The 16,170-nt window shown below is 38.5% G+C and overlaps 1 protein-coding gene across 1 annotated transcript; it reads right to left on the bottom strand.

Moving 5' to 3' along the window:
- Positions 1-2,439: 2,439 nt before the first annotated feature.
- LOC307141797 (zona pellucida sperm-binding protein 3-like) lies at positions 2,440-4,147 on the bottom strand (the record flags this gene model as incomplete). The annotated part of the gene is made up of 8 exons (XM_079842251.1): positions 2,440-2,507; positions 2,579-2,667; positions 2,740-2,822; positions 2,890-3,007; positions 3,080-3,257; positions 3,327-3,430; positions 3,517-3,638; positions 3,725-4,147. 8 exons carry the CDS (start codon positions 4,145-4,147, stop codon positions 2,440-2,442), a joined length of 1,185 nt encoding a protein of 394 aa, XP_079698377.1.
- Positions 4,148-16,170: the final 12,023 nt, after the last annotated feature.

Below are 16,170 nucleotides of genomic sequence, written 5' to 3'. Positions count from 1 at the left end.
CCCTGTTTCACAGGTATCAGTCTGCCTTCAGAACACCCCCATTGTTTTCACTTCTTTTGGATTAGCCCAACCAACTGGCGAAGAGAAGTCTCTCGCCCGTCCTTTGTTTTTCATTCCCCGCTGGCTCAAACGCACGCCCATAGCGGTAAACTTGAGGAACGCCCATCAACATACACATGAGGGGAAGCCTCACAACACCACGCTTCAGTCGTGCCGCAAAAGTGGATCTGTACTGTCCGTTTTGCCGCGTTCATTTCATCAGTTTTGCCGCGTTCATTTCATCAGTTTTGCCGCGTTCATTTCATCAGTTTTGCCGCGCCGCGTTCATTTCATCAGGTGGAAAGCACTAATTGCTAATGGGGGTGTTTTCAGAGCACCCCTGTTTCACAGGTAACAGACTGTCTTCAAAACACCCCCATTGTTTTCACTTTTGGATTAGCCCAACCCACTGGAGAAGAGAGACAGATTGAAGAAGGCTAGTTTTCTGTAACTTATATTATTTATTTAATTGTGAGAGCGTTTTTTCTGCTCTTGATCTGGCTTGTTTAATAAATATTCATTTTTTATTAAAGTGGACGTGCCTTTTGTGTTTAAGAGTAAAAGCTTTAAGTTAATAGTCTATTCGTGTCTCAGCCGTGAAGCTGAGCTCAGCTCCTGTTCGAGCTGCACAGAGCGGCTGCAATTTTACTGTCTGTCAGTTATTATAATACATATGACAAAAACAATTGTCTAAATTATGTTGCATATTCCTCAAAAGTTCTTGTGATGATATCTAGTTGACAATAGTACTATATTTTGGGAAATCATAGGCTATGATATTGCGCAGGTGCACGTGATGCAACGCTGTCAGAGCCGACAGACTCGCGTGTCAGACTCATTTCAGTGCAAAATAATCAGCTCAAAAACTATTTAATATACTGCAAATAGCCTACTAGTTTTTTATGTTTATTTATAATTCATTTATGCAGACAACAAGGCTACCAAGTACTGCGCACAGTGCGCAGCTAATTAATTTCACGGTTTTTTTCCTAACGTCATTTTTAGTCGATTTTTAGTCGAAAATTTCAGGACTTCAGTCGACCAAGATTTTCTTTGGTTGATTACAGCCCTAGTTTGGTGACATTTTTTACCATTTTTCTATAAACAAATTTGTGATGTTAGGCGAGAAGGCCTGGCTTGCAGTCTCCGCTCTAATTCATCCCTAAGGAGTTCTATCGGGTTGAGGTCAGGACTCTGTGCAGGCCAGTCAAGTTCCTCCACACCAAACTCACTCATCCATGTCTTTATGGACCTTGCTTTGTGCACTGGTGCCGTCATCTTGGATCAGGAAGGGGCAATCCCAAAACTATTCCCACAAAGTTGGGAGCATGAAATCGTCTTGGTATGCTGAAGCATTAAGGAGTTCCTTTCACTTGAACTAAGGGGCCAAGCCCAACCCCTGAAAAACACCACACCATAATCCCCCGGCACCAAACTTTACACTTGGAACAATGCAGTCAGGCCAGTAGTTCTCCTGACAACCACCAAACCCAGACTCATCCATTGCCAGACAGAGAAGCGTGATTCATCACTTCAGAGAGCATGCCTCCACTGCTCTAGAGCAGTGGTTCCCAAACACGTTCCTGGAGGACCCCCAACAGTGCACATTTTGGATGTGTCCTTTGTCTGACACACCCACATCAGGTCTTGGAGTAGCTACTAATGAGCTGATGACCTGAATCAGGTGTGTTTGATTGAGGAGACATGCAAAATGTGCACTGTTGGGGGTCCTCCAGGAACGTGGTTGGGAACCACTGCTCCAGAGCAGGGGTTTTCAAACCTGTCCTGGAGGACCCCCAGCCCTGCACATTTTGTATGTCTCCCATATCTGACACATCCCCTTCAGGTATTTCAGTCTCTAATGAGCTCATGAGTTGAATCAGATGTGTTAGATGAGGAAGACATACAAAATGTGCAGGTTGTAACTTTTTTAATAAAAATAAACATTTTTGCAACACTTAAACAACGACTGCATTTTTACTATAGTCATATGTTTTCATAGACATGCATGTTTCCATGTTTGTATTTGTCAACATTAATTTTCATAAGTCTTAAATAAGCTCATCTCTTTTGTTCCCACTTTTGTAATACCACTAACAGTTGACGTGGAATATTTAGTAGTGAGGAAATATCACAAGTGAGTTATTGCACAGGGCGCAACCAATCACAGTACCCATGCTTGAAATTCACTGAGCTCCTGAGAGTGACCCATTCTTTCACAAATGTTTGTAGAAGCAGTCTACATGCCCATGTGCATGATTTGATTAATCTGTAGTCAATGATTTGGAGGGGTGTCCCAGTACAGTGCATGTTTAACTAAAGTGCTCAAGTAAACACAATACACAAACCAACCTTTTATGACAATTTTTATTAAATTACCAGAAGACACATTGCACTTAGTTATCTTTGGCCATAGCCATATTCCTTAACATTGATGGGGCCGACAGATGCCCTTTCCCATCGTATATCTGAGGGACAAATTATTAGTGAGAACTAAATGCTTGTGCATAACAATAAGTCACCATAAGTTAGTCCATACCCGTAAGCAGCTGATCATTTCCACTTCTGATGCTACAAGTTGTGTCACAGCAGCCACACACCTGGTCAGAACCATCTGCAGACACCCAACTGACAAGACAAACACTCAATTAAGTTGAAAATAACCAATTAACCTGTACACCTATCTTGCAGGCAACATACCCATTAGCAGAGAATGAACATGCTTTCTGTTCAGAACTTGGAGAAGTTGCTGCAGCCACCTCCAAAATGCATGTAATGTAGACCTGCAAAGACAGTTGTTTGTACACCATGGTTGCATATCAAAGAGCTGCACAACTACAACATGCATACCAGTCCACTGTCTGCTTGCTGGAACCTGAACGCCTCTAGCTGAAACTGTAGCTTATCACCTTGAGTCCGAGGCATAAAGTGAGACGTGGAGCCTGTGAGTTTGGAATCAACCAGGCACCTGTGAACAGAACCCAGTTAGAAATCCTGCAACTTTTCTGGAAGCTGGTATACATGAGGTAGCACCTCTTACCCATCGTTCTCAATAAAGGAGTATCTGGGGACAGAAGCAACATCAGGGACTGCAGTAGCCACGCAGTTGTCCACAAACACACGGACGGGAACATGGCTGTACAAACGCACAGATGCTTCAAGATTTATCATGTCACCCAGGAAGTACTGGTTAGAAGGTCTCTCAAATCTCCAGTCATCTGCAAAGAGAGCGTGTTAACAGGTTCACAAGCACAGGCATGCTACAAATCTGTTTGGGATACACCAACCAGTCATGAGCTTGAGGGAGAAGACAAAGACTTCCTCTGCAACCTTAGTTGAGGTATATGGGATCCAAGTGGGCATTAAGGCGTCGCTGCTCACATTATGCATTCTGTAGGAGTTAAACAAGCAGTCATCTCAGGTCCATAAATGGTGGGATTAGCAGATCCAGTGTGCCTGAATTAATTTAATCCTCACCTTGGATAATGACACTCGATACCAACCACCACACCACTGCTCCTGACAATAGGAACACCATATGAAACCTCTTGTGGGGTGTAGATGAGGTTGAACGTATAGACAAGCGCATCCTCAGTCACCTAAGAAGAAGAAAAAGTTAATAGAAACACATTACTCACAGGGACAATTCAAAAATACCCATGATAACATCAAAACAGAACCCTACCATTGATGTGCTGCTACATCCATGCAGTTCAGACTCAAAGATGAGCACATGAGCAGAAGAATCCTCTCCAGTTGCAGTACAGCCTCCCAGTCTAAAACCAGAGGACAAGAGTGGGTGCCCAGTCCCAAAGAAGTCCTGCATCACTTCCACATATACTGAATTCTCTCCACACTGAGCAGCTACACTGTTGGCAGGGACAGGATGTGGCAACTCAAAAGGGACGTCTGGCTGCTGTGGTTCCTCTGGTAGACTTGGAAAGTGCCACGTTAGTTTTGCCACTGGACCCTGCAACAGCTCTTTTGATTGAACACCCAGAAAATCTTGAGAAGGCTTTCCAAAGTCAGTCCTGACTGGAGTCTGGACAGGAAACTGAGAAGGAAACCTTTGTGGGGCAAATAGAGGGTTACTGGGAACCAAAGACATCCTGGAATCAGCCTGTTGAGAGGCTTGAGCCAATGCCCTAGGCCTAAACTTGCCCAGACTCTGATGTGCTGCTCTTGCGCCAGTGATGTTACGTATGACACTGAAGCGTCGATGCGCGTATCGCGCATGCGACACATTTTGTAGTGAAGCTCCGTATCGGGGTGTGTATTGGTTTCCTAGAGTCACGTGACCGATGACAAATGAAGCCTCACTTTCTGTCCAATCACGTGCGCTTTTCACTTTGCGTGTCAGAAGCTTCGTTCGAACCCCCAGATCTTACTTAACAAGTCCTTGTTGCCTCAGTCTGGTTGATGGTTTTGTGAGGAGAGTGCTGTACTTTGAAAGTTAAATAATATATTACATTTAGATAAACATTTATTTGTCACTATTTACTATTTTTTGTTTGTTGGAGTTGTGTCTTTGTATTTTGGTAAAATATTTGCCTTACTGTCATTCCTACTGTTACACAAGCACTATCACTGCCAAGTGTCATAAGCACATTTAATTACAGATGATCCTATCACACAATGTCCTTATTTTGTGTGTGTGTGTGTGTGGTGTGTGTGTGTGTGTGTGTGTGTGTGTGTGTGTGTGTGTGTGTGTGTGTGTGTGTGTGGTGTGTGTGTGTGTGTGTGTGTGTGTGTGTGTGTGTGTGTGTGTGTGTGTGTGTGTGTGTGTGTGGAGAGAGAGTAGGCCTACGTTACATCTTATTGAATCATATAAGCTCATATTATATTTTATTGACACACTTTAATGGGTAAATTAATTTATTTACTGGACACATTAAACACAAACATAAGCTTTTATTTGTACACATAGCATTGAAACGATGGAGTGTGTTGTGGTTGCTTCATCTGACAGAGGTTCTTCCACAGACTTCTGCCTGCTTTATTTTAAATAAGCACCAGATGGCACTGTTCTTGACACTCTCGAAGCTTTGAATCTTTTCCCGAAACAGTCAGGGTAAAGCCTCACTGCTTCATGAGGCTTCATTTCCACATCACTATCTTGCGCTCCATTGTGCTTCAGAAAATCAAAGAGCAAGCATAAACACCAACCCAAATCCAACTTGCCAAAACCCCATTATTGCCAAACTAGTTTCAATGATACATTAAGGTGCTACAATCCGAATTTATACAGATGTAAATCAGCATGGCTCCACCTTTCTCATGACGAGCATAATTGTTCTCTGCACCTGCCAATTTACTTAATCAATATGTCACAGGTGAAAGTCATTGATTCTTTAGTGCTGCCTTCATGTGCTATGAGAATTATCGTAAAAACTAGTTTCCAATGCACTTGCGAATTTCCCTATAAGCATTTCCCCTCGGGGGAATCCCAGCTGCCATTTTGAAGTGCCACTTTGTGAAGTGGACGAGGGAAGTTTATGGACAGAACTATGAACAGTCTACTTCATATGTACTAAGGGCCGCAGCCAGCTATGAGGTCACCGAGGTCCGGACCTCGGTAATTTTTTTCATATTCAAAAATAAAATTCCAAGCTCTCTAAATGACTAATAAACCGTGTGAACCACCTCCTATAGGCTCATATGACTGTTTGCGATTCATGTTGCTACGAGAAGAGTGAACGGGACTCGAGAGCTTTTTGTAAGTTAGGCCGCCTACATGTTGCCAGATCCAGTTATTATAAACGGTTTTGGACTTGTTTTCCCACTTAACGTGACACTTTAGGAAGTTAATGTGAAGTTCAAAACATAATTTCGGGAGGAGTGAACCCATGTAATCTTTCAATTAGCAACGTACACAAACGCAAATTCGGGAGGAGTGAACCCATCTAATCTTTCAATGAACTGCTAAGCATATAAGCAGCCTCCTACCTCCTTCAGGCATCAGTCGTTTGCATCCCTCCACCTCCCCTACTCCACCTACTTACATTCATGTTTACCCTTCTCTTCTTCCTAGCACTAGTAGTCCCTGGGGGGTAAATCTAAGCTTGAGTGGAAGCGGCTTCCTCGAGCCCCTCCACCGCGGACAGCAAGCCAAATACACTTAAAACCTTATCAGCTAAAGAGTATATGGGTAAACGAACTTGTGAAAAAGTGGTAAGTTGCATGTTAGGGTTAGTTAGTGATATATTTATTTTATTCCCAAAACACAAGCTTTTTTAAACTTATTTCGGAATTACTATATTGTTTGTTTGTTTGTTTTTGCTTCTCTTTCGTAGTAATATCTGGCAACACTGCGCCACCGGCATTAATAAAAAAAAAAATCAAACTGTAATTGCTGACAGGAAGATGCCACATTCGGGAAGACAAATGCAATGATCATAATTATTATCGGTAAGAAAGGTATCAACAAAATCAAAACCAGTAGCATAATACAGATCTGTATAACAAGCAGGTTACAGAATTTCCCTGTCCTCTCAGACAGTCAATATTGTGCTCGTAGCGCGCACTCTTCAATTGCACGTGCAAACGCGGTGGATCTCACTTGTTTATAAATAAAGCGCAAAATAAACTACGAGCATGCAACAATGCATGTTAATTAGTAAGTCATGAAATTTACAAAAAGTGCCAGTAAATTAAACTCAGTATGTTTGCTGCGAATGATTTACATGCAGGTTTATGATGTTGTTCATTCATACTCAGGATCAGGTAGCCTATTCATACTGTATGTTTCATTAACAGTTAATCTTAATATTGTGTACTATTTACCATGGTAACTCTTGTTTCCTTAACCCCAAAATGCCATTTTATTTTTACTTTGGTCAACTTACAACTAATTATTGTATTAACAAAATCTCGTTTGGGACTGCTACCTTATACTGTTTATTCATCATCAGTGGCATATTCTTAATTTTTTTGTGTAGGCTATCTTACAGGTTTCTCCAATTGCTAACAAGCATTGTTCAATACTGAAACCACATTTTCAAAACTCTTCATACAATTAAATTAAATTCAATTCAAATTTATTTGTATAGCGCTTTTCACAATACACATTGTTTCAAAGCAGCTTTACAGAAAGTGCATTTCATAAATGTACATTGAAAAATGTTAGAAAGAGAATGTTAAAGAAAAATGTTAGAATAAGTTAATCAATCATGTATTAATTTAGGCCATAACAACGCTGGCGTTGAGTCGTCTCTTCACAGGCGTCGAGTCATCTCATCACAGGTGTTGGGGCATCTAAAGTCTCCATGAGAGGCTGGATACAAACTGGAGCTGACAAACTAGTTACCTCGGGACTAGTGTCCCGAGATAACAACAGAAAAGCAGATGGGAAATAATTAGCATAGCTACTGTTCAGAATATTAATGCTTTTGATCCGATTTAACTGTAAAAGGTAATTATAATGTGAATGCTTGGCTAAAGAGATGCGTCTTTAATCTAGTTTTAAACTGGGACAGCGAGTCTGAACCTCGAACAATATCAGGAAGACTATTCCAGAGTTTAGGAGCTAAATGTAAAAATGCCCTCCCTCCTTTAGTGGACTTAGATATCCTAGGAATGACCAGAAGCCTCGAGTTTAGTGATCATAAAGAGCGCGATGGATTGTAGGGCGATAGAAGATCCGTTAAATACACTGGAGCTAAACCATTTAGGGCTTTATAGGTCAGTAGCAATACTTTGTAATTGATACGGAACTTAATAGGTAACCAGTGTATAGATGATAAAATTGGTGTTATATGATCATCTTTTCTTGACCTAGTAAGAACTCTAGCAGCTGCGTTTTGGTCTAACTGTAGCTTGTTTATTGATGATGCAGGACAACCAGCTAATAAAGCATTACAGTAATCTAGTCTCGAGGTCATAAATGCATGAACTAACTTTTCTGCATCAGAAATAGATAGCATGTTACGTAGCTTAGCAATGTTTCTCAGGTGGAAAAATGCCGTTCTTGTAACATATGAAATATGATTTTCGAAAGACAAGTTGCGGTCTAATATAACACCCAGGTCTTTTACTGTAGTGGATAAAGTGACAGGACATCCTTCCAAGTTAAAGTTGTATTGTGAGAGGTTTTGTGGGCAGTTTTTTGGACCAATAAGTAATACCTCCGTTTTATCTGAATTTAATAACAGAAATTTACACATCATCCAGTATTTAATATCTTCAAAACACAGTGTCAGTTTAGATAATTTAGCTTTTTCATCTGGGGCCTCATTTATAAAACTTTGCGTAGGATTTGCGTCAGAAGTGGCGTACGGATGAAATATAGGACGTGCGTACGCACAGAAATATTCGGATTTATAAAACCGTGCGCACGCACATCCTACGCAGTTTTCCCTTAATAAATCACAATCAATTCTAAATGTAGCGCAGCTTTTGCGGCTTCATGTCACGCCCATAGTTGCCCATAAATAGTCCGTGAAACGCCCACAAATTAATATTCATCGATTGCGAAATCATGGCAAATACAGAGAGGAAATCAAAAAAACGTAACTTCACTCAATGTGAAGTAGAAATTATCGTTGGCGAGGTGGAAAAGAGGAGAAAAATATTTTTTGGAGGGCACAGTGTGGCCATTACTAATGCCAAAAAGGCACTTGAAGTGCAAAAGGTTGCAGACGCCGTAAATGCTGTAGCCTCACAACCTCGGACCGTGGCCGAAAAAAAAAGAAATGGTCGGACATCAAAGTCGAGGCAATAAAGCGTCTAGCGCTGCATCGCCAGAGTGTGTCTGCCACGGGTGGGGGAGACGGGACACCGGAGCGGACCCCTCTTGATGAGAGACTGGCGGCAATTATTGGGGAATCCCTATTAATCCCTATCCCTATTATCTACGTGTAAATGGGAAATAGTTCAGTGCAAATGTAATTTCTTGCAGCTTTCTGAGTGGTTGAGACATACGTCAGTTATTTTATCGAAAATAAAACAAACTAAAGGCATTTGCATGAATACCATGATTCCGTAGCTGATGAAGAATTTTTTACTATGAAAACAACTTTCCCCAGTGGACCATTAATACATCTATCTATCTATTTATCTATTTATCTATCTCCCTAATTATCTATCTATCTGTCTATCTAATTGCATATCTGCTCCGCCAGACGGACACATTGACGAGAATATCAGTTTTGTACATTATTTCGTTCTGTTTACCATATTATATATGAGGATGAATTGCATAACATGTCAATATTTTTGCAGAACATATTTCACTTTTTTTTTTTTTTGCATTTCTGTTGTAATTTTCGTTTGATTTTGTTTGTTTTACACTGCAGATCGATCAAACGGGTGTTCGTGTAGGCTGTTAATTGTAATACTTGTTTTGTGAAGTCTTCAAGTTATTTATGAGAGACATAGCCTATTGCCATTTCTTTTACACAACGGTCTACAGTTTCACACACTTTCACGTGTTTCTTCCATCTGCCGACGGTGTCGCCATTTCTCATTTCATCCGTTTTTGTGCGTACGCCTGGGTCAGAGCTTGCGTGAAGGACCGCACATTTTCCCGTCAAGTTTGCTTTTTATAAATACCAATTATTGCGTAGAGAGCGGCGTACGCCTTCTTTTGTGCGTACGCAACGTTTATAAATGAGGCCCCTGGTCGTGATGAATATATATAATTGAGTGTCATCAGCATAACAGTGGAAATGAATTCTATGTTTTCTTATAATATTACCAAGTGGCAGCATATATATTGAGAATAGCAGAGGGCCTAGCACGGATCCTTGCGGCACCCCATAGTCTACTGACGTTATCTTTGATTTTTCCCCATTTAGTCAGACAAAATGGTAGCGGTCTGATAAGTACGATCTAAACCAGTTTAATGCCTGTCCCTGAACACCAGTGTAATTTTGAAGTCGATCTAATAGTATTTTATGAACTATAGTATCGAACGCAGCACTAAGATCGAGTAGAACTAGTATTGAGATACAGCCTTGGTCAGAAGCTAGAAGTAAATCATTTGTGATTTTAACGAGCGCGGTTTCTGTGCTATGATGCGACCTGAATCCTGATTGAAATTTTTCATAGATATCATTTTCTTGCAAGAAAGAGCACAATTGAGCGGACACAACTTTTTCTAGTATTTTAGACATGAATGGAAGATTTGAAATTGGTCTGTAATTTGCTAGGTTATTATGATCTAATTGTGGCTTCTTAATGAGAGGTTTTATGACTGCACACTTGAATATTCTTGGAACATGACCTAAAGATAAAGACGAGTTAATAATATTGAGAAGAGGCTCTTCCACTACAGGTAACAACTCTTTCAGTAGTTTAGTGGGTATTGGATCTAATAAACATGTTGTTGGTTTAGATGCAATGATAAGTTTATTTAGCTCTTCCTGTCCTATAGTTGTAAAGCGGTGTAGTAGTTCTTGAGGGGCGATAATTGCGGTTGAATCATAAGACATCATTAAAGATTGTACATTTACAATTTTGTTTCTGATGCTTTCTATTTTCTCAGTGAAGAAATTCATAAAATCATTACTACTAAACTGTAATGGAATATTTTGCTCAGGCGATGCTTGTTTATTTGTTAGTCTAGCCACGGTGTTAAATAAAAACCTTGGATTATTTTGGTTATTTTCTATTAGTTTGCGGAGATGCTCAGCCCTGGCTGCTTTTAGGGCCTTTTTATAACGTGACATACTATCTTTCCACGCGATTCTAAAGACCTCTAAATTAGTTTGTTTCCATTTACGATCTAAGTTACGAGTTTCTCTCTTGATAACATGTGTAGCACTGTTGTACCATGGTGCTTTAGTTTTCTCTCTAACCTTTTTTAATTTAATTGGTGCAACAATTTCTAATGTACTAGAGAAAATGGTGCTCATACTGCTAGTCATTTCCTCTAGTTCATCTGTTTGTTTGGGTTCACTAAGCAGCTGAGACAGATCAGGTAAGGTATTTGAGAATCTATAGTGGTTGGAAGGATTTTTCTGCCTGGCCGATAACGTGGCGCAACATGACAGATTTCAGCAGTCCGCAGTATGCAAGTTACCATGCAATGGTCAGTGACATCAGTGACAATCTGCATTTCCAAGATTAATTTTGGCCAAACTGTTAATCTAACCCCCAAAACTCACTCAGACCAACAAAACACTTCATACATGTCTCAAAATAAGCTCGTTCCACCAATCACTGGCAACAAATTCTCCTTCAGAAAACATGCATGTCACTCAGAACACACTGACCTAAAAAAACACTAACAACAGGGAGCTAGATTTTCTATATTTCAAAATAATTTCTGCAGAAATGCTTGAAATTTGCCATCATTCTGATTTGAATGTGCTTTTATCAGTTTTGAAAGTAGTGTATAATATATAGTGCAAATATATAATTTTTTGCAGTTTGTTGCCTTTGGCTTGGCTTGCTCAGTTGGGGACACTACATTTTCAACTAAATATCCAAATAAATCTAATTAGTAAACTAAATTAACCTTATAAACTAAATTACTGATCTGCCCACATTGTCAATGATAGTTGAAATGAGCTGATGACATCACCGTTTTCTCCGGAGCGGCTGTACGGCCGAATAAAATTCTGTTGCATTATTTTCCTGTTTAACACTGTGAAGCTGCTTTGAAACAATCTGCATTGTAAGAAGCGCTATATAAAAACAATTGACTTGACTTGACTTTGTGGAGTATGAATGACAAAAGAGTTTGTGGATTTTGAAAAATGTGGTGATTGAATGCATTTTGTCTGAAAGCAATGAAAAATTATTTGCAGTTTGGTCCGTATACACTTGTGTGTCAATGAATGTGTGAAAAGTTTTGAAAATGTGGTTTCAGTATTGAACAATGCTTGTTAGCAAGTGAAAAAAACTGTAAAGGGATAGTCACCCGAAGATGCACAATTATTATAGCAGAATTCTCTCTCATTCTCACCTCACTCATTTTCAAACTCTGGTTATGGCCTTGTATGTACTGTACACTTCAGGCAGCTTCATAAACCACAATGCAACACGAATGTGATGTCACCGCAAAGCGTTTTTAATTTACCCCACCACAAACAACTGTATGATTTTTTTTTTTTTAAACATTTAAATCAACCAAAACAAACCTATATACTTATAGAATGCTGCATTAAACAATTTCGTGAAAGAAAAAAAAATAAATAAAAATAAATCGACTCCACAGTGGATTCCAAGTGATCAAGGGCTTAAGTCGTTCTAGTTCAGTCCATTGCAAAGGTTCCGCCAGTAGTGGGCACTCATGCAACGTAACCAAAGATGACGCACATCCGAGTGTGTTTTAAGACACTTGACAATGGTGCATGGTGTGCAGTGCAGTGCAAAACAGTTGTAATAAATATTCGAACTTCCAGTTACATCTGTGTTGGGCACAAAAAAGATAATCCCCGAAATGCCAGAATTTATAACATTGTAAAAGCACATATGTGAGTTAATACCTGTTTACCTGCTGTCCCTGAGCCCAAATCAACTTTGGAAGCAACATTTATGGGTACAATCTAGTAGGAAATTGGTCTGTACCATTTTATTTTATTCTATTTTTTTAAAGGGCCCCTCGGTCACCTGTTCACAGACGGTGTATTAGTTTAGTTAGGGTTACATTTTGTATGTTAAAGTTAATATATTTTATATTATTGCAGTGCTCTCAAGTTTTGAATTGAGTTCAGAGTGAGATTTTGGCGACGGCAACAGTGGTTTGGGTGGGGACAAGGTTCTGATCTGAAAAATTACACTAATGACACTAATTTGTATAAATAAATAAATAATATATATATATATATTTATTTAATTCAACATTTATTTGTGTGTGTGTGTGTGTGTGTGTGTGTGCATAGTTTTAATTCTTGCATTTCTCTATTTCAAAGATGTCAGGGAAGAGGCAAATTAATAATCCATAATAATTTGGAATATTTTTTTTCTACAGAATTTACTGTTGTAAATATAATTTATTCTGAAGCAGTAGTCTAACCACTGTTCAATCAGCTTTGAGATATTTAAATCTTCATATCTTTGATATTTTTCCTTTTATGAAGGGCATTTTCCCATAATCTTATTACATATAGGCTATGCTTCAGCTTTCATTTTATATTCTTAAATTTGATCTATAAATTAAATTAGAATAAGACACTGTAGGGCTGTTGCCAATCAAATTAAATAATTTACACTGAAACATTTTATGAGATTGTTTTAAATATTTTTGAATATACAATTAAGAAATGTTGGAAAGAAAACATTAAACTAAACCAACAGTAGGTGGCAGAATGTAAACGTTGTTGTTGCTGGAATATCTAAATCTCTCCCTTACAAATATACATGTATTTATATATATTTTATTTTATTTAATCAACTACATTTTAAATTAACTCAGAAATAAATACGGTGTGTTTAGCTTGCTGCCAAAGCAACATTTCTCATTTTAATGCAGGTCAACTTGATGCTCTAAAATAAAGTTTATAAAAGCTATGGACATATTTAAAAAAAATCAAAAACTATTAAAAATTGTTTTTGATTGTTTTTGTTTTTTTGAGTTGCACAGTTTAAGAGGTCACAAAAACCTTCTAAATAAATTGTCCTCAAGTTAAATAAATCTTTTGAGTGTTTTGGACGGTTACTGTACATCTCAGTTTAGTGCTGTGAAAATTAACAATTAAACATGTAAAGGTGAATATATATATATATATATATATATATATATTGTCAAGTTTGTTTTTATTAGCTTACAGTGTGTTTTAGTGGCTTAAACAGATGAAGTTCATGTCCTGTAGATGGCAGTCTTTCTCCAGTTTTTTTAAGAAGGCACATACACCAGCAAAATCTGTGGTCTAATTATACTCTGGCTCATAGTTCCTTTACTGTTTATTGTATTAATTCACATCTCAAAGCACTGTAAAAACATGAATTGCTAAATCTAAAATAACTGGCCCTAGTTTAACTTTATACTTTCTTATTTTAGGTAATGTTAAGTAAATAGCTACTAAGCACACACACACACACAAACCATAATAAAAGACAACATATGACAACTGAAATATTCTCTATCCCGACTACTTGGACATTATGACAGAGGAGAGCTACGCCTATCTGTTCCACTGTCACACACAGCTGCTAAGCAACAATTTCTCATTTCATAGATAATAATCTTAATTAATGTTTATGAATGTTTTTAAAGATTACTCACTGACAAATCATACTTCTGATGGGTGAAGATTCAATAAAATTCAATAAAACGTTTGTAACAGTGATGTTGAGGAGCTACATATGGATGGTTTTGTAGGTTTTGTAGTTTGTGGGTGTGCCTATAAGGACAGTATAGTCAGAGATCAGTGTATAGTTCCAATATCTATGGTAGTTTGTATTCACAACACATGTCACATTGATGCAGCCCTTTTGGTTTGAGAGACAAGACCATGTCGGGGATGCTTTGTTCATCCTTAGATCTTTCTTTAAGCGATGATTTTGTTCTTTCTTCTCCAATCACCACAGAAGAATAAAAGGGAAGGAAGCTGTCAGTCACTGATCACATGGTGCACAGACTCTATAGTGTCAGATAAAGCATTTCTTCTGCTTTTCCCCACCACATCATATCACAGCTGAAAGAGTTTCCTCAGAGAAGCTCCAGACCATGAAGTACAATCTGCTGCTTTAGCAAGGCATGATTTCATTTTTGAAAGGTATTATTACAAAAACCTCAAGAGATAGGGCCGAATTCAGGAATTCATGCGGCCCAGTATTGTTTTTATGGATGGTCCCATCCCAGCCATTTGTGGAAAGACGTGTTTTGCAGGCCTCTTTCATCACAATTCTCAAGACCACGTTCCTGATTGTCCTCCCCTGACGGCGGAGGTCCTGAGGTCCTGAGAATAGTCACAGATATCTCTTCTGGTTATGTATGAGGAATGTTTGAACACTTGAGAGATTGGAGATTGACATAGTCTGGAGTTTTTCAGTAGTCTGAGTTAATAACTTGACACAAGTAGGCGGTCCAATGTCTGATTCTTATGTCAACGAAAATGTTTTCACACAGAATCCCAGCGAAAAAGACAATATTGCCAGTGTATGACACTGTCTGTTAATTGTCTCATGTGAAAATGTATATAACCTGACACAGAACAAAATAATGTTCTTTTTTATTCATCTGAAGTGAGTTGGAAGCCGAAGATTTTTACAATCTGTAAAAAGCTTTGTTTTCATTTTGAAATTGTACATCTGGTGCTTAAAACTTTAATCTATTAAATCTAATAAGACACTGTGTCTCGGATTTTTCGATGAAAGCCAAAAAACAGCAAACAAAGAAAACGATAAGAATAACTTCAACTTAATTATGGTAAATTAGGTTGGCAAAAAGGTTCTGATATTCCGTTTTTACTTTCTAAAGTTCTGCCAGAACAAACAAGCTTTGTACCATCAACTCACTTTCTCCAAGAAACTTAAAGCAGCTTTTATTCTCTCTCTCTCTCTCTCTCTCTCTCTCTCTCTCTCTCTCTCTCTCTCTCTCTCTCTCTCTCTCTCTCTCTCTCTCTCTCTCTCTCTCTCTCTCTCTCTCTCTCTCTCTCTCTCACATCATTTTGATAGAGGCAAATACTGCAGTTCCATAAGTTGAACATAATGTTTCAGTCCCCAGCCTTATGTACACTACTGCACTAATTGAACTGTGGTGTTAGCCAACTCAAATATCATTAAGAGAACAGATGATTAAAAGAAAGTACTTGTTAGCGGGCAAATGCATAATCATCTGGATGCAATACTTGGAAGAAAACGTAGAAACCCTTCCCTTTATAAGCACTGCGAGTATGTAAATATATGTTTCTAAATATATATTTTTTCACAACAGTTACTTTTGCAGAAAGTCTATGGAAGCCAATAAGCAGATATTGAACATCAGAGAGTGGTGAAATTAAGTGCTATAACTTCAGTTGTTTCCACATGTGAAGGTCAACCGCAACCCATTTAAAAAATTTAGAAATTAGTAGAAATGTTAACACAGCTACTCATGAAATAAATATGTGGGCATGAAATATTGATTTGGATTGAAATTATTTTATAATTTTAGCTGGACTGTATATTATCCTAGGAAAAAGAAAAACAGACTGTTACAATGTACAAAACAAGCAATAAGACAAACGCTAACACTATTACAAT

The sequence above is a fragment of the Gobio gobio genome, assembly GCF_949357685.1.
Source record: "Gobio gobio genome assembly, chromosome: 18".
NCBI classification, from domain to species: domain Eukaryota; kingdom Metazoa; phylum Chordata; class Actinopteri; order Cypriniformes; family Gobionidae; genus Gobio; species Gobio gobio.
The sequence above is the reverse complement of the archived record's forward strand: the minus strand, read 5'-3'. Positions and strand labels throughout refer to the sequence as shown.